General features: G+C 39.0%; 2 protein-coding genes across 7 annotated transcripts in view; one reads left to right on the top strand and one right to left on the bottom strand.

The window, feature by feature from the left end:
* The first annotated feature begins 2634 nt into the window (after positions 1 to 2634).
* Positions 2635 to 11666, top strand: fbxo31 (F-box protein 31). 2 transcript variants are annotated; one of them, XM_005943709.3, is made up of 10 exons: positions 2635 to 3236; positions 5173 to 5244; positions 5825 to 5911; positions 6310 to 6386; positions 6498 to 6665; positions 6798 to 6872; positions 6992 to 7101; positions 7226 to 7379; positions 9101 to 9468; positions 9891 to 11666. In XM_005943709.3, exons 1-10 carry the CDS (start codon positions 2813 to 2815, stop codon positions 10111 to 10113), a joined length of 1758 nt encoding a protein of 585 aa, XP_005943771.1. In that variant the 5' UTR covers positions 2635 to 2812; the 3' UTR covers positions 10114 to 11666. The 2 variants fall into 2 exon arrangements, with proteins under 2 accessions (XP_005943771.1, XP_005943772.1); XM_005943710.3 differs by lacking the exon at positions 5825 to 5911 and having other exon boundaries at positions 2647 to 3236.
* A 396-nt stretch (positions 11667 to 12062) lies between these two features.
* ces2b (carboxylesterase 2b) overlaps positions 12063 to 18396 on the bottom strand; it is a 7042-nt gene continuing 708 nt past the window's right edge. Inside the window, exons 1-13 of one of the 5 annotated variants that reach the window (XM_005943717.3) lie at positions 16670 to 16998; positions 14826 to 15018; positions 14605 to 14746; positions 14185 to 14318; positions 13905 to 14058; positions 13713 to 13817; positions 13514 to 13612; positions 13213 to 13356; positions 13045 to 13128; positions 12814 to 12961; positions 12568 to 12717; positions 12396 to 12468; positions 12063 to 12322 (exon numbers count right to left, since the gene is read on the bottom strand). In XM_005943717.3, the coding sequence (XP_005943779.1) occupies positions 12136 to 12322; positions 12396 to 12468; positions 12568 to 12717; positions 12814 to 12961; positions 13045 to 13128; positions 13213 to 13356; positions 13514 to 13612; positions 13713 to 13817; positions 13905 to 14058; positions 14185 to 14318; positions 14605 to 14746; positions 14826 to 15018; positions 16670 to 16745 (1689 nt within the window). In that variant the 5' untranslated portion in view covers positions 16746 to 16998 and the 3' untranslated portion in view covers positions 12063 to 12135. Of the gene's footprint in view, positions 12323 to 12395; positions 12469 to 12567; positions 12718 to 12813; positions 12962 to 13044; positions 13129 to 13212; positions 13357 to 13513; positions 13613 to 13712; positions 13818 to 13904; positions 14059 to 14184; positions 14319 to 14604; positions 14747 to 14825; positions 15019 to 15319; positions 15725 to 16669; positions 16999 to 18396 lie in introns of those variants that run through there. The other 4 variants (XM_005943716.3, XM_014340537.2, XM_005943718.3 and 1 more) reach the window with 4 other exon arrangements.

Genomic DNA, 18396 nt, shown 5'->3' with positions numbered 1-18396 from the left:
TCCAGTGGTCACGATGAAAAATGTTAGATCTTTCATACTGTATACATGGCTCGCTCATTTCCTTTCCCTTTTCTTATTTTATTTTTAAATGTCTACTGTTTGTTTGTTTGTTATTTAATTTCTGGGTTATTTTATGAATATAATCCTTTGTTTGATTCATTGTTCGGGCCTCCTCGATTTTCCTCATCATGTCCTAGTCCATTTAGAGAATGACAACATTTCAGATTGTCATCCAGGGTTAGAAAGAGAACAGGAAACAGATTTAGTGTATGAGCAAGTACTCCTTTGTGTTGCAGTTGTCTCCAGTGATTACTATTATGAGTGTTGCTGCCAGAATGTTTATTGTTTAGCCTTCATTAAATGTGGAGACACTCACCCGTCTTTCTTAGAAAAGACGAGTGTCTTCTCAGCTGTGTCATTTTTTCCCTTTTTTCTTTTTTGGCCTTTCTTGTTTTCGGAGTAATCCTTGGTGGCGATATCTGTTGGGTGTAGGTATTTCAGAGCTCCGGCTGTTGAGGTTTAACCTTTCAAAATGCCTCTAATCCAGCAAGCGCTAGAAGATGGGAATATAAAGCTCAGTTTAGGCAGGATCAGGGGAAGTTTGTAGATTGTGGCCAAAAGGATTAAAATTATACTCGCCTGCATACATCAAGTGGCTAAGTGGCAGATGTCTAGTTAATGGTGTTTTGAATATGGCAGCATCTGAAGGAAGTGTTTGCTGGTATTAGATGAGTCTATATTAGATACAAACTGCAGGAATGATGACTTATGCTGCATTATTCCTAGAAACAAGTGATCAGAAACATCTCAGTCCTTTCTTCTGATTAACCTCGTATTGTGGTTTATCCTTTAGTTTAGCTTTTACTAAATAAATACAGGACTTTTTTTGAAACATGTGTTTTCATTCATAGTTTGACCTCCCTGACATCCCTGAAAGTGAATGGCAGAGAATGGCACCAAAAGGGCACTAGAGATATTATTTTATTAGTGGATATTATCACATGCTGTTCACCATTGTCTTGTTCATGTATATATGAAGACAGCATGACCACCAGTGTTAAACATTTTCTACAAGGGCGGCAATGCAGTTGGTTGTTCCCAAGATAGTGTGAGATGAATATCTGCTTTTAAGGTTATTATGAGAATGAGACCTCTTGAATTCTTGAATTTCTGATCTTAAGCATACTACAGGACATGAATAGAATAGTAATATCTTTAATAATGCTTATGGCAGTTTAGATTCGAGAACCCTCTTTTGAAAACTTTCTTCAGAATTTCTGAATCATTACGATAAAAGCCATTACTCCACAAGGAACAGTTGAATATATTGAAATCAGGTTAAGTACAGATCTTATTTACTTTAAAGTTAATTTTGGAAGGTTTATATAACCACCAACCATAACCTATAAGCAGTATAGATATGGGATAAATAATATAATAAATAATGTAGCCTAATCAACCAATTAATCAATTAAATATTAAAATAAATACCATAAAAGTAGAAAACAATACTTATAACACATGAGATAAAAGTAATGAAGTACCAGTAGAGAGAGAACATCAAAACATAACTGTAATGAGATACTGACCGTGAATGAAGTTACAATTCAATAAATGTGTTATATGCCCTGCCTGTAGCCTAGACTGGTTAGCTCGGCCTCGTCTATTAATACCTCTGTAGCAGACTGGTTCCTGCTATATATTAATGTGAAAAAAGGACAACTATGGAAAACATCCTGACTAAACATTCCCCTTCCACTCAAAAGTGGAAACTGCTTAAGGTGCAAGAAGATTAAAATTTCAGTTTTTGGAATTCAGGGTGGCATTTGATTGGTAAATAATAGAAATTTCTTTTTCCCTCACACAAATGGACGGCTAAATCAAAACTGACACCCCGTGTGAAGATGAAAAGTGCCAGTGAGTGAAAGGAACGTTTGACAGAAAAATGAGTAAAGGACAAAATAACTCAAAAGGCAATCATTGGCGGGGATATGAAGTGAGCTGGGGAAAAGTGAGAAAAGAAATAAAAATAGAAATCTTAGTGATTCGAATCTAACTGGACAGAAATAGTTAATTTTGTATCTTTTTCATTCAGGAGTGTGAACAACACATTGTACATAACTGCTTTACATAAACTAACTCACAGAAAATATTGTGTTTTACAAAACTATAGTAGAATAACAAGCAATCAATGTTAAATTAGCATTAGAAATAGGTCTTGGTTTAGCAATGCCTGTCTTATAAAGATTGCTGTTTGATCCCTAGTTGAGTGCATGTTGCACAGAGAACAAAAACACCTCCCACCTTGACAAATATACAACCTAAAACATAAATGTTAAAATGCAATTATTGGCTAACAGTTTGGATATTATTCTGCAAGGATTCATGCTTATTTTGAATGAAAGCATTTAATAAAGACTAATGTTACTATTTTATATAACAGTAAACTGATCTTTTAGAGGGTGACTTTCTAAGCTTTTCTCCTAACTTAAAAAGGAACCATGTCGCTGCAAACTCCTGCAGCTGTGTGACACGAGCTGATCCGTGACCTTTAAACCCTGTGGTAGTAAGCGGTTACAAAGAGCATTGTCTTTCAGGCATAGGCTACCCTTAAAAACTTGCGTAACTGCAGGAGATACTGCACACTACCGTCGCTTTATGTTCAAAAGCAACAAACTACGCACTGTACGGGAACATTGTGACGTCAGATGAAATGCCTTTGCCCATGCTCGCGAGGACGGGGAAGGATCAGGCACACTGCAGCTGATGGATGTGTTGTAGTGATGTAATGTTGCCTGTTTGGTAACTACGGATGGCTGTTTGCGCCAGGCTCTGCGGAGTTGGTCAGTCTCGGAGGTGCCGAAGGCGACAGAGGCATAACCAGCAGGATCAAGGCAGCGATTCCGACATGGACGAGGAGGAAGAGGAGCGGATCGTGGGCAAAGGGAGATTCGACGCAGGTGCTTGCGGAGGCCCAGAGCGCGGCGTAGCAGCCACTGCAGGGCCGAGTGACGCTTGCGAATATGGCAGCGGTCGTGTCAACACAGGGGGCTTTCTGGATCGCACGAGCACGGGACCTCCACACCCCCAGTCCTTAGCGGAATTACCACCGGAGCTTTTAGTGGAAATATTCTCCTTGCTCCCAGGAACAACTCTATCAAATGTTGCCCTCGTTTGTAAGAAATTCAGACAACTCCTCAAGACGGAAACCATCTGGAGAAGGCGATGCATTGAAGGTAAATGTAGCAGCCCTGGACGTTTATTGCAATTTAAACATAGAGCGATAACGTAAGACCGAAATATAAAGCTCGGGTCTCTGATCAGAGTGTCCGAGCTTCTTTCTTGTCGTAAGAATTTATGTATCAGTTGATTTCGCGGAAACGAGTTCTCTTAAAAGCATTTCAATTGATCTCTGCGGGAAATATGAAGGAAATTACCCCACCATATCCCAGCTGCTGGCTCTGTAAACACAGCTGCTTAAGAATAGACCAAGGCCTGTGACTCTCATTAGGGCCATGTCAGCCATTCTGTCTGGCGGTTTAGACTTTTGATGCAGGCCCTGACCAAGCCCTCTGCGATTATCTTAGGTGACTGCAGATGACAGGGTTCAACAAAGGCGGTTCAGTCACAGCCCATGTAATCATGACGAGCATAAATTGGTACAGCTGAAGATTCACTTCCGGGTTTCCCAGCTCATTTTCAGTGTTTTGAAACATGCAACGTGCAAAGTTTAAAAATTAATGGACAATAATAGGCAATTGCAAATGATTAGAAAATTGCAAATTATAAAATAACCCTTTAAATCAGTTGGCTGATTAGGTAAAAAATGAGCCACTTAAACATATTTGTGCAATAAGCATTTATTATTTTCTGTCTTTTTTGGGGGTGTGTGTGTTACCAATCTATTAACTAGGAAAATGTAATATAGTAGTGCATCAGTAATAGCCTAATTAAGTCTTAGATGAAACATGAGTGTTGGAATTTCAAAACATCAGCGCGTGAGATAACCTTCTAGTCCTGACTTGACACACATTCAGAATACCAGCTGTTTAAACTAGGAGACATTTTCTTAAATGTCTGGCAGAGAATAACAAAGAGAATAAACATGTCTGAACAGCATCAAAGACAGTAACATGATGACTTTTGGAAAGCGCTTTATAAGATGGGAATATAAAGCTCAGTTTAGGCAGGATCAGGGGAAGTTTGTAGATTGTGGCCAAAAGGATTAAAATTATACTCGCCTGCATACATCAAGTGGCTAAGTGGCAGATGTCTAGTTAATGGTGTTTTGAATATGGCAGCATCTGAAGGAAGTGTTTGCTGGTATTAGATGAGTCTATATTAGATACAAACTGCAGGAATGATGACTTATGCTGCATTATTCCTAGAAACAAGTGATCAGAAACATCTCAGTCCTTTCTTCTGATTAACCTCGTATTGTGGTTTATCCTTTAGTTTAGCTTTTACTAAATAAATACAGGACTTTTTTTGAAACATGTGTTTTCATTCATAGTTTGACCTCCCTGACATCCCTGAAAGTGAATGGCAGAGAATGGCACCAAAAGGGCACTAGAGATATTATTTTATTAGTGGATATTATCACATGCTGTTCACCATTGTCTTGTTCATGTATATATGAAGACAGCATTATAAGCAAGTCGTCATTTCAGTGGCCCTGAGAGACATTACTTGCTGCTCAATAAGAGCAATTAATATCAGCAACAGATGCCACCACTAGTACTTTTACTACACACATACACACATTCTCTTTTAAGGTCTTACTCTATTTATATCTCTCTTTAGTACAAACAGAATTTAGGCATCAGAGCAATCTCCAAAAGCATTTCCACTGTCTTATTTTTGGATTTCTGTTGAAACTGTTGCTCATGCTTTTGGCTCTGTGTGCCTGAGAATTTGTGCAATTCAGATCTGGTCAGGTCTGTGTCTGATGACTGGGGTTTAACTTTGCCCTATAAAGTCTTTATTTCGCTGATCTCAATTTAAAGGGGAAAAGACACCAGGAATATCGGAATTGTTCTCACCTCACTGCTTTTTCTCAATTAGATAAATACCAAGGTTATTTATCACATTAATTATAAGTGTGATTATCTTTATAATCAAAGTCATAATCAAACTAAGTTTTGTTTTGTCTTGTTCTTTTTTTCCTTGCAGAGTTTGGCATGAGGGAGGATCTGAGGAAGGTGGAAGCACGAGGAGTGACTAGCCAGGATCTCTATGTTAAACGTTAGTTTCTCAGCTCTCATGTCACATATTCATCCTTCTTTGTCTAAATATAACACAATATAAGACATATAAGAGAAGTAAATAGTTTGATAAAATAATAAATTCAAACTAAGATAATCTATTTATCGATTTAGAGAAGCAGGTTCATTCCTGCTCATTTAGGTTATTCTGTAAATCGACACTCATATTTTGATGCATTTAATATTTACTGGTTCAAAAAAGGGAAAAAAACTGACAGTTTCAAATATAAATAATTATATATAAATATATAATATATGCATTCTCTTTGTATTACTGTGTGTGTGTGTGTGTGTGTGTGTGTGTGTGTGTGTGTGTGTGTGTGAACTTCTCATGGTATAGGTTTTAAAATGTTGTATATCAGCAGAAATTTGGAGCAACATTTATGGCTTTTCTTTAATACCAGCTTCCACCAAACATAGGTAGCAAACTGGCAGGAAAAGCCACTGGGTTTTGGATGAAATGATATGGCACATTGCTGCATTCATTAGAGCGCTGCATTTGGACTGAGCCCCCCCTGGCCCGCAGCTGCTCTACACATGCCTGTGTTGTGCCCGTGCAGGTGTCAACCCACGAGTGAAGTCTGGGCGCTTTATGAAGCTCCTCCCGGACTACGAGCACATGGACTATAAAGACGTGTACACACACTGTATGTACATGGGCCTCTACGTGGAGGCTGCAGCATGATGGGTTACGTGTGGGGTGACTTTTATTGACTTAATCTGCAAGCCACAGTCATAGCAGTGCAATGTAGTCTGCGTTATGGTTATTAAAAAAATATCCCCTGAGCTTCTTGTGTGAGTATTGAAAATGAAATGGAAAGACAGGTGTGCTGTGTGTGTTGTTCAGAAACGTGGTTGGCAGGAACACCGTCAGTTTACACATTTCTTCCCTTTGGCTCATAAACCAAAAGTTGAGTGTTTTTTAACATCTACTGGTGTTTGTTTGTTTGTTTTTGTCAACCAGACAGTGAGCTAATGTTAAACCTCAAGTGAAGCAGTGCATATAATGATTTGTATGGTGTGTTATTATGCTCTTGTTTTACAGTACTTTACCCATACAGGCATATTTTGGGCCTATGGCAGCCTGACATTGGCCCTTATGGTGGATTGCTCAATGTTGTGGTAGGTAGTTTTCCTCTTTTGCACAAAACTGCTACATATAGTAAATATTGGTATAAAGGAAAATATAATTTAGGTAGTGCAGGTAAATTCTTCAAAATATGTTTCATTCAGGTGGACGGGTTGTTCATCATTGGCTGGATGTATTTGCCACCTCACGACCCTCGCGTGGAGGACCCCATGAGAAGGCGCCCACTCTTCCGGATCCACATGATGGAGAGCAACAAGGCCACTGTGGAGTGCATGTATGGACACAAAGGTCCTCACAAAGGAGACATACAGGTAAGGGTTTACACATTTGAAAAAGCGGAGTGATAATGTCTTTCTTGACACAAATAGATGATGTTAGTTTGAGTTTAATATCTTATCAAAGTATGTAATTCTCTTATATGTCTTATATTCTGTTATATATAGACAGTAAAGAAGGATGAATTTTCAACAAAGTGTAACCAGACTGACCATCACCGCATGCCAGGAGGCAGACAGGAGGTGGGTCAAATACCTTTACTACCTTTACAGTGTATGCTATCTTTTAAAGCCCATGCATGCTGATGATGGTGAAATTCAGGGACTGTTATCAACTTTTTACGATGTGTGTGTCTGTGCAGGAGTTCAGGACATGGTTGGAGGAAGAATGGGGGAGGACACTGGAAGAAATATTTCATGAGCACATGCAGGAGCTAATCCTAATGAAGTTCATTTATACTAGTCAATATGAGTATGCATTTTTTGTATTTATTTTTTGTTTACGTGCATTTTCTCTGTTGTACTTCCATGTTAAAATGATAATGATTAATATGCCTAAATAAACCTGTATGCTTTCATCTATTTTCCTATGACAGTAACTGCTTGACATACCGAAGGATCTACCTGCCACCTGCAAAGCCCTCTGATCTGCTGCAGCCAGGCCTTTTCAAAGGCACCTATGGTAGTCATGGCTTGGAGATTGTCATGCTTAGTTTCCATGGAATGTCTGCAAGAGCAACCAAACTCACTGTAAGTAATAATCATTATTAGTGGTTGTACTCATTTTAAATGAAAGTGATTCTTAAATGTGGGCCCTGCAGCTTAAAATCCCTCAATCTGTTCATGCATTCTTAGAGGAGCAACAAGATATAACATGTTACATTGTGTCTTTTATCTCTTTAATTAAAACTAAGCCAAAATTCTGGAAGTGTGTGAAAAATTAAGTGCACACTTAATGCTTTTGTAGCAACTAAGACGGTAAGTAGTAACCACGTGCTGCTAATTAAAAGCACTTGATTAACTGATCACCAGTGAGTGTGAGCAGCAATCTGCAAAGTAAAATAAGCCATTTCTAAACAATTTCAAGTCCATCATTCTACAATAAGAGAGATCATTCAGAAGTTGAAGACAACAAATCTTTGCAGGAGTGGACATCCTAGCAAATTTACCCTAAGATCAGACCCTGCAGTACTTGCAAGTAAAAATTGCAAGAAACCCAAGAGCTACATCTCAGACTCTGCATGCTTTAGTTAGCATGTTAAATGTTAAAATTCATTACAGCACAACTAGAAAATGACTTAACAAGTATGGCTCTGATTCTAATTCTGATTCTGATGGCATGTTTGCAAGGGGTGACCGGAGAATGCCTCTTCTCTCTAAAAAGAACATGTCAGCACAGCTTAGGTCTCCAAAGTATAATTTGAACAAACCACAAGACTTCTGCTACAGTGGGCCTCACTTACTTATATTTGTGTGGAAATGTTTTTGCCATGCGCAAAAAATACTTTCACTCTCAAAAGTTCTCACCCTCACCGTCACCTAGGGTCATGAACGTTGGTTAGTGACTGAAAGGATATGAACAGCGGAAATGAGTTTCCTCCGAACAGTGGCTGTGCTTTTCCTTAATGATAGTATTTTGTTTTCTTTACATCCCTTTTTTGTAATTCTGAGCACTTTGTGTCCAACCAAAAGCCAATATTAATAATAACTATAAGTGTTATTGTTATTATTAGTATCACTAGTAGTAGTGTGCATTTTAAAGACCTTTGTTTAAATTCCTTAGGTGCAGTGCATGGTCAGAGGGACTTCTAAATTTATTCCTAAAGTACCAACAAATTCAGGCACAAAAATTTTCTAAAATCACAGATTTGTGCCTGAAACATTCGTGTGCACAATTTACGCACAGATTTGTGCATGCACACTGTAGTAAATGAGGCCCAATACCCTGTTTGGCCATAATGCACAGCACCAGTTTCAGCAAACACATTCAGCATTTCCAGGGTATGAGTTGTCATACATAAGTCATACAGAAACAGTTACTTGAAGTTATTGCTGCTAACATTGGTTTCTGTTGAATCTAGTGTACACTTATTTTTTCACACGCCACTTCTGTATTTTGGCTAATTTTTTGTTAAATAAATAAGATGCTGTGTAATGGTATCATGTGGTATTGTTAATCTGAGATAGTCTTTAAATAACATTCAGACCTGGTTAAGACTAGGTGTTTTTTTGTTTATATATCTATATTATGGCTAAAGCACTTCTGGATGGATGCAAACTGCATTTCATTGCCTTGTACCTCTGACATGTGCAATGACAATAAAGTTGAATTCTATTCTATTATTTCCCAATTATGTTGTGATACATAAAACCTTAGAACTGAAAATGGGTTTTTCTTTTTCAAGACTGTGGATTTAAATTGCATGTAAATCTACTCATGGTGCATACTCTGATTTTATGGTTTCCTGCAGGGAGATCCCAATGTTCCTGCAGGGCAGCTCACACTGGATGTTAACCTGTGTCGGCCTGTGGTCCTCCCAGACTTGGAGCAACAGTGTAACATTGAGGAGCTGTCACGGCTAGTAATGGGAGTGCATGAGGAAGTACAGAGGGAGCAGGAACAAAAGGAAAATGGCACTTCTGCCACAGGTAGACGTGCAGCTGAAGGGGCCTGTGGTGGTTCCAGCGCAGCAGAGGAGATGGAGTCAGATCACGGTGCTTGTTCAGACAGCTGTGACTCTAGTCACAGTAGCAGATCCAATCCTGAAACACAGCCTTTTGTCTTGCCTATGGGGGTCATGGCTCGCAACGAGGAGTACCCTCGCACCTGCAGAAAATGGTGAGGATTTGGCTAACAGGCTTTTGTTACAGAATTCAAAATATTTTGAAAGGCATTTACCATAAAGGGCAATGATAATAAGTAATGGTCACAATTAATTCATCAATGAAGGAAAATACTGGTCTTCACTATTGTCTCCAAAAAGTTCATTCTGTTCATCTGGACATAGCATTTTGTGGGGGAAACGTTTCGTCACTCATCCAAGTGACTTCTTCAGTCGAGACTGAACGCTACGTCCACAAAACGCTACGTCCAGATGAACAGAATCAACTTTTTGGAGATTTACTTTTCTGGATGATTGAGAATGCATCAAGATGTCTTCACTATTGCTTTTAATATCCTGTGCATAGTGTACGTTTATGAACCAGTCAATATATGTAACAAAATGTATTAATCGATGAGGACATGTATCTCTCTTTCAGCTTCTATGGGACAGGCCTGATTGCTGGGCATGGCTTTACAAGTCCGGAGCGCACCCCGGGGCTCTTTGTGCTGTTTGATAAGGACCGGTTTGGTTTCATCTGGCTGGAGTTGAAGTCTTTCAGTCTGTACAGTCGCCTGACGGACAACTTACCTCACGCTCATGCCCCCGACTTGGAGCGATTTGAGGCCATGCTGCGCAACATGCAGTCCTGGACATCCTGATGCACCAAGCTTTAAGTCTCCTCCCACAGTAATAGCCATCATAACAACCATTCTACACAATTACACCTCTGTCTTCTGATGGCAACAATACTATCATGATTAACTTAAGAGTTTGAAAGGCATTAGGTGTTACCATCTAACTTTAGCTTGTTCCAATCCAAACTCTTTGAAAGGCTGCCCGTGTCACTGTTTGTCTTCACCTAACGTATGACCTTAATCCTCCAGTGCAGCATGATAACAGGTCACAAATTTATTTATTCACTGTAGGACAAAAAAAACAAAAACAAAAAAAAGAACAAAGGAATGACACCATTTATTATAGATCAAACTGTATGTGCCTCTGATTCTAAATCCATGTCTGTACTTGGCAGTGCTTGAAGAAGACAAAGGTGTCCAATGTATTCTACTATATAATATAGTATTATACTGAGTTCAGTGCCCAACATATTAAACTGCATGCTGCATTTATTTACACTCATAACCACTATCTGAACCTGTTTTGTTTTCAATAAAGCAGCATGCCTTTTTTCCCCTCAGTTTTTTCCTTTAGAGACATCCAGACTTTAGAAAAGACAGCATCTCAGGTGTTTTTCTCTTTGCCGGACATTAGTGATACAAGGACAGACAAGTATTAAGTACAACAAACGTGTTTTAAGTTTCATTCATTGTATGGTGTCAAATAGAATTGCTGAATATGTTTTACAAGCGGGCAATTTTCTAACTGTTCACCCGCCGTCTTATCAAACACTGTACTTACATCAACCAGCGTTGGTCAGACGTTTATGTCCTTCAACATCAGACATGCTTACTATCACCACACCTGAATTATTATGTAAGATGGAAAAAGGAATTGTAATGTGACAACGATAACAGATACATAATCTGGATTTATTCAAAGTATCAGCGTTAGACAGTTTGTGCTTCTGTAACTATGGTATGAAACTGAAGCTTCACTTACCTTTGAAATGTATTGAGTTTGTTTAATGGCTGACACAGTGTTTGCCTGGCTTTATACCTGCAAAGTTATTCCCTACAGGTTTCCCAGTTGTTTTAAATTCTAGACCTAGTAGCTGAACATTATACGATCTAACAGCGCAGTACCAAGTAAGTGTCTGTATGTCTCATTATGGCCTGATGGTGATGCCCAGTAGCTTTCCTACTCCAAGTGCACTTTTCTGGGCAATATATTGAATCATTTGAAAACCACTGGCCAGCACTTTTATATCAGACTGCAGCTTTACTAATATTTGCAAAAAATAGATATCTGCTAAAGCGTTGTTGTGTTTCCTTTTTGTCCCTCCATTAAATTCCATCTCAACTTTAGTGTATTTGTTTGATAAGTTATTTTCTCTGTGATCCCAGCTGTTTGAATAATTTGCCTTTTAAAAAGTGTTGCTTTGTACTATTTTAAATGCCATATGCCTGAATTTGTGGAAAACTAAGTTTGACCTATTGAACTGCTCACATCAGACTTCAGGGAGCTTTTCAGCTTAAGCGCTCTTCTCAGTAATGAATAAACAAAAGAGGAATAAAATAAAAAAAAATTAAAAGAACCAGGTTGTCACATCTGTTCATTTCGCACCGTTTTGCATGTGTATTGTCATCTACTCTCACCCCCAGCCGATCCAGCAAATAGTCACCCCTGCCTGAGCCATTGTTCTGCCAGAAGTTTCTTCATGTTACAAGGGATTTTCCTTTCCACTGTCTCCAAAGTGCTTGCTCATAAGGTAATCTGGCTATCTGATTATTCCAAGGCATTTACTTTGCATCATAAAGCACCTTGAGAAAACTGGTGTTCTGATTTGGCACTATGAAAATGAATTAAAATATTATAAACCCCAATTACAAGCAGCAGAACTGAATCGCACATCTACTATTAACCATAGATTACTGGCTAGTATGAGTTTTGTGTGAATGTAGAATGGAAAGGCAGGCAATTAAGTCATAAGTGATTAATTTATGCATTTTATTATTTGGTAATGATATCAAAAACTGACGTAACAGAGACCAGATGTGAGTTTTCTACAGCTCGCTGCGTTTTGCATTTTCCTCATGCCGTTTGAGCTTCTCTGGCACGGTCTGAGTCAGGAAGACAAAGCGCTCCTTCTTCAGGTGCTGAGCAGTTACCTGCGTTGTTAAACCAATCGCCAGGTACTTTTCATCTGCTTCATACTTTGGCCAGTGGACAAGGTCGTGCCCATTAGGAGACCTACACGCAGACAGATATACACAATATAACAATGTGGTATTATCTCCCAGTATACCAAAATATGTAAGCTTACCCTGTGCGAGCAAAGTTGCCCCAGTAGCTCATCATGGTTCTGCTCAACTGTTCCTCCTCCACAAAGCATGGATCTAAAGTGATAATCTTGTAAAAAAATCCTGCACTCCAACCCCAGAAAACAACAAACCAAATATCTCATGCTCAGATTAAACTTTTTAGGTTTCACTCACGAGGCAGTTTAACGTGGGTAGTTGTGAAGCAAAATCCCATCACTGTAAAAATTTCATCTGTATGATCACTCCCAACAAAGCTCGGTCTTCTTTTCTGCACCATTTTCAAGGAATGCTGGTACTCATACAGGTATACAGGAGCACCCGCTTCTAGAATTAGACAAACAGGTGTTTGTAAGGGCGGTAAGGGCGGTAAATATGAAATAATTGTTTCTAGATTAATGTGCATTAATCTATAAAAGTTACCTCTGTGCGCATTAGCAGTTTTAATGACTGGAATATTGAATATAATATCTGCAGTAACCTCAGAGAACCCATCTCGGTTTTTCACACGGTCGGCACCGTTTCCAATATATTCATCAATTATCAAATTTTTGATGAATGCATCTTTAGGCTTAAGGAAATAAAGAACACATCAGTGAAAGATGCTTGAGCAGGTTGGGTTCATTTTGTGATATCAGGCAGTGTGTGCTTTACATTGGGATAGAAGAAGGCCATTGCATTTATGACTTGTGCCCAATCCATTCCTTCTGCCCAATTTTGTGGAACACTAATGAATAACTAAAAGAAAGAATAAAAACTTTGCTGCACTTAACATTGCCAGTTTAAACAAAAATAACATATCAAATTTTGATGGGCACTTACATTTTTTAGCATCCATCCCGCTTCATCATTATTCACACCCATCATGAATGGTACAGTGAGGAGTTCATGTTTACGAAACAGCTCATCCACAGGTTTTGTCAGGAAATGCCCATCAACATTTACAGGACATCTTAACCGTCGGTCCTTGTGAATAAAATGCACAAAAGTAAAAATTCCAATAGCGTAAAACAGTAAAAGATAAGTAAATAAGTAAAAATAGTTCCCTTGAGTTATTTAAGAGACATCATGAGACTGTTCAGCCAATCAGAAATCCACATCAGGTTTCCACCCAGTAATTTACCTTGGTAAAATCCACTATGGTATCAATATCAAGGCTTCTTATGCAATCAGCAAACGTCTTTGTGCTTTTAAGGCTGCAGCCAGATGCATTTGAAACCTCCTGGTGGAAAGATATCAATTTAGAAAAGCAAACCTGTTGTATTATTCTTACTGTTTTACAATGAAAAATGATTAACATCCCCCAGAATAACATAATAAACCTGTGCCTTTAGTAGAGGATAATTTTCCACAAGTAAATCCATAGCAGCTGTACCACTCTCAGCAATTGCATGATGAAACAGCCCTTCAGACAGTGGTGACAGGAGCTGGTGATTCAAGTAACACATCACATATTAATTTTTGTTCTAGAGTGAAAAGGTTTATATAAAGTTCCTCTAACTGTAGATTCTTACCAGAAGAGACACGCTCACTCCACCAGCAGACTCTCCAAATATAGTAACTAATCCTGGGTCTCCTCCAAAGATGTGAATGTGCTGCTGAATCCACCTGAGAGCTTCAACCTGATCCAGCAGGCCAAAGTTCCCTGAAATGTGCTCATCTCCAGTGCTGATAAAACAAAGAGTTGAATGGCATACTAAGCTACATTTAGAGTAGGTGAAGGTGAGCAGTCTTTGAAAATGGAAAAGAACAGGACAACAGTATGTTCTAATTTGGTAACTTAAGTTTATTTACCTGAGAAACCCCAGAAGTCCCAAGCGATACTGGATCAGAACCACAACCACGTCCTGGTAAGCAGCCAGGGCAGATCCATCATATGTTGAAGCTGATCCTACTGTGAGGCCTCCACCATGGATCCAGACCATGACCTGGAAAAAAATAATCAAAGATATTTTGGATTCTTCATTCTTATTTTTCCTTCAAATCAATTTTTGTGCCTGCTAAGCACACTGCATGAGTCTCAATTAATAAGTATTAAATTAATGTTTAAGATAAACAAAAAATATTTGGGTATAAAGGCAAACCCATTGCAACTGGCTCTAAAAGGGGGTGTTTTTTTGTCATATGAAAATCCTTAAAAGGAAACCAACTGTCACTGAAAATTTCTTCAGCAATGACCAGCAAGGCTCAAAACCTACAGCAAAAGGTTCTTACTGGGAGCTGGGCATCATCAGCTCTGTTAGCAGGAGTGTAAATGTTGAGGTAAAGGCAGTCTTCAGAGATGTCTGGGATATCAGCCAACAAGAAACCAAGTTTATCAAGCAGTGCCAAAGCAAATCGTTCAGGTTGTATGCACCTGAAAAATAAAAACATTTAATAAATGCTGGATGTTTTTCAAACTGTGTTTTACAACAACTGAAGCACATGTTTCTTACATTGGTGGCTGTTTAGTGGCATATCTTACTCCTTCCCATCTTTCTGCAGGCTGAGGTGGAGCCAGTCTCAAGGAAGGGCCGAGGGGTGGTTTAGCAAATGGGACACCCAGGTAGGCATGGACGCCAGTCTCCTTCCCTTTCACACTCACATACTCACCTTTCAGGCTCCCGAGCTTTGTGTGGACTACAGGCGCTGTCAGGATATTAGAAATCAGTGAGAATCATAACATAAAGCTTCATGATTTATGAAATCTAATATTTCAGATTTCAAAAATACTTATAGTTGCAAAAAGCAGGGGGGAAAAAGAACTACTTATTTATTTGTAGCTTCCATCAAATTACAGTCACCCAGCTATGTGAAGATCAGTAATGAAATACTAGAGCCAGTTAATATAAACCATGTGTGTCCTTGATCCAGCTGGAGGTGCACGGTCCAGAGATAAACACAAGGGCACAGATGTCATTGTTCATAGAAGCGTTTCACCTTAACTTACCTCTCAGCTGTGTAGCAACACAGAGAAATAAAACGGACATTGAAAACCAGAAATTCAGCTTTGCATTGGACTTCATTGTGGTCTTGATACACGTTACAACAATCGGCGACTTTGCAAAAACTAAGTGCCAGGAGAGGCAGTCCCTCCTCATGCAGATTCCTCCGCGTAACTTAAGACTTAATATAGCGTGCAGGGTGTCACGTGATTCCACCAATTTTAATCGACAGAAAAACAATCTCACTTCTTCCATTTAGGATGAGTTAAACGCGGAAATTGTTTTTACTATCTGGATAAATCTATGTTGTTTTTTTTTGCGAGGGTGATCACTTTTCATAAAGGTATTTATGAGGAAAAAAAAGGTCGACAGTATAGATCAGGGGTGGGCAATCTCAGTCCACGAGGGCCGGAGTCCCTGCAGGTTTTAGATCTCACCTTGGGTCAACACACCTGAATCACATGATCGTTACCAGGCCTCTGGAGAACTTCGGGACACGTTGAGGAGCTAATTTAGCCATTTAAATCAGCTGTGTTGGTTCGAGGACGCATCTAAAACCTGCAGGGACACCATGCCCACCCCTGGTATAGATGCAGTGGCGGTCCTAGCCTGCTTACCTGCATCTTTTGCTCGTTTCTCCTCCTCTTCTTTTTTCTTTTTTCTAAACTGGGGACTTGATGGCTTTGAACTTTTCTTGTCCATCTTCCATTGCTTTTAATTTTGAACTCCAGTATGAACACAAATCCCCCAACCCGACGATCACCACAACATAACCTAGTTCACAGATTCACTTTGTCTAAGGTGTATTTCTAGGATTTCGCACAACCCAGGATTCAAATCATGAATACATGATGGGCTTGGATTTACATCATTATGAATGAAATGTGCTCTATTTGGAAGCAGCCGCCCCCCTCCCCTTTCGACAGGTTGTGTGTGAGACTTTAAATCATCAAACTGTAAATTATAAATTTCAAATTGTTATTGATCCCTTTACCCCGAGTCCTAAAGTGTAGATTTATTTTCTTACTCTTCTTATATTTATTGTTTGTTTACTTGCACTGCTGTAACTGGAGCCTCGCCGTCTCGTCTCTCTATATACTGGACTGTATGTAGCGGAGATGACAATAAAGTTTACTTTGACTTCAGCAGCGAGCAGGCGCACCAAGGGCTCTCGTGCTCACTTTTCGCGTATAGAATTTCGAAAAAGCATCGATGCAAATTATAAGTCTGTATCTTATTATTGTTGGTTATTAGATGCTTCTCCAGCCAGCCCGTATCAAAAACCGCTACTGTATAGATGAAAAAACGCAAAAGCACGAATGTCAATGTTCAAAGAAGTGTTTCCTCTTACTCACCGTCCAGGTCTGCAGCAACACAGAGAAATAAAACGGGCATTAGAGAGCAAAAAGTCTGCCTGGCATGGCACGTCATGGTGGTGTTGGGGCAGATTACGACACACGATTGTGCAAAAAGTGAGAGAAAAGCCAAGAGAAGTAGGGCTTCCTCATATGACGCAGTCTCCTTGTAAGCGCATGTACTGTATCCTGCGGGGTGTAACTGGATTGCACTGATTTTAAGGCACAGCAAAAAGTGATCAAAGTACAGCAAACTGTCTGTCCCACTGCTGTCAAGTCAGTCAGTGTCGTTGCCTGTAGGTTACGCAGACGGCTGCGTGTTGAGGGAAGCAGTATCCAAAAGCAGACGCGTGGAGGCGGATTGAGCTGTATCAATACCAATACTTTTAACCAATAAAGTGAGGTTATGTAGACGAGAGCAGCGAATCATTATCCGTTTGCCAAATTTTGAAACCAGTTTAATGACCATTAAATCACTGTGATTTTTACTTTTCGCAGTAAAACACATCTTTCAGTTTTTCACGTACGGTAAATACATTGTAATGTAAATGTGCCGGTCTTTAAAACACTTTGGGTCAACCTCTGCTGTTTAAATGTGCTATAACATATATAAAATATGTACAGAAAAGACATGACAGCCAACACAAAAATATTCAGACATTTTTCATAGTGCACGTTTGAGGTATATATTTTAAATTAGTACCAATACCAACCAAAAAAATTAACATATTTTAAAAGATGGAATGCTAAGTTATCAGGTAACACCAGAAATACGCATACAATCCCCATAGCTAAACAACTGCTCAGATTTCTCAAATGGACTACTGAAATATATTTCATGCCAGACAATTTTATCAAAAATACACATAAAATACAAACACTGTTAGTAGAGGTAATGCCTAACAGGCGACCTGCCAGCATCACCATTCACCAATCATAGTGCTTAATGTTAATCACTAGCACAATCACTGTGCTGTGTAAAAGAAACATCCACTCCTATATAGGTAATATGAGTGGGATAGGTGTAAAGATGAAAAGCAGTTTTGCATCAGCCATGAAAACATGTAAGCTAATCACAACACCTAAAGTTTTATCAAGGCATGAAGTTAAGATGAGTACTGCAGTAGAATAATATACCTAAACAGGGTATATAATCCAGATTTCATCAAGGGGCACAAAATTTATAGAGTGCATGGTGGCCTACAATTACAATGCAGCTTTACTGATAGGAGGCTCTTTTTGGCTGGTGTCACAAAGGGTCACCACAGCGGTTAACTTAAATACCTCTTATGAGAAAAAAATAAAAACTGAAAAGAACCAGGATGTCACATCTGTTTATTTTAACAAGGTTTTTTTTTTTATGTTATGACAGCTGCTCTCAACTAGCAACCTTTTATCTACTATTTTCTTTCACTTCCACAATTACACTTTGATTATAGTTAAGTAAAAACAGTTGCATTCGTTTATCGATGATCAATGTCTTAAACTATACAAAAACTGCTCTTGTCATTATAAAGGATTATTTGACATACCCTATGTTTACTATGTGTAAAGAATGGTCGCTAAATGAATTATGATTTATTCTAATTATTTTAAAAATTGATGGAGCAGAGACCAGATGTGAGTTTTCTACAGCTCGCTGCGTTCTGCATTTTCCTCATGCTGTTTGATCTTCTCTGGGACGGTCTGAGTCAGGAAGACAAAGCGCTCCTTCTTCAGGTGCTGAG

Source organism: Haplochromis burtoni, unplaced genomic scaffold (genome assembly GCF_018398535.1).
Source record: "Haplochromis burtoni strain Fernald_Lab_line unplaced genomic scaffold, NCSU_Asbu1 Contig_375, whole genome shotgun sequence".
NCBI classification, from domain to species: domain Eukaryota; kingdom Metazoa; phylum Chordata; class Actinopteri; order Cichliformes; family Cichlidae; genus Haplochromis; species Haplochromis burtoni.
Note: the sequence above shows the minus strand (reverse complement) of the source record. Positions and strands in the feature narration are given on the sequence as shown.

Bases quoted from the DNA above. Each gene is read 5' to 3' on its own strand.
- fbxo31 (XM_005943709.3), top strand. From the start codon at position 2,813: ATGGCTGTTTGCGCCAGGCTCTGCGGAGTTGGTCAGTCTCGGAGGTGC. The intron at 6,873-6,991 runs GTGGGTCAAATA...GTGTCTGTGCAG, and splicing joins TGCCAGGAGGCAGACAGGAG to GAGTTCAGGACATGGTTGGA. The intron at 7,102-7,225 runs GTATGCATTTTT...TTCCTATGACAG, and splicing joins ATTTATACTAGTCAATATGA to TAACTGCTTGACATACCGAA.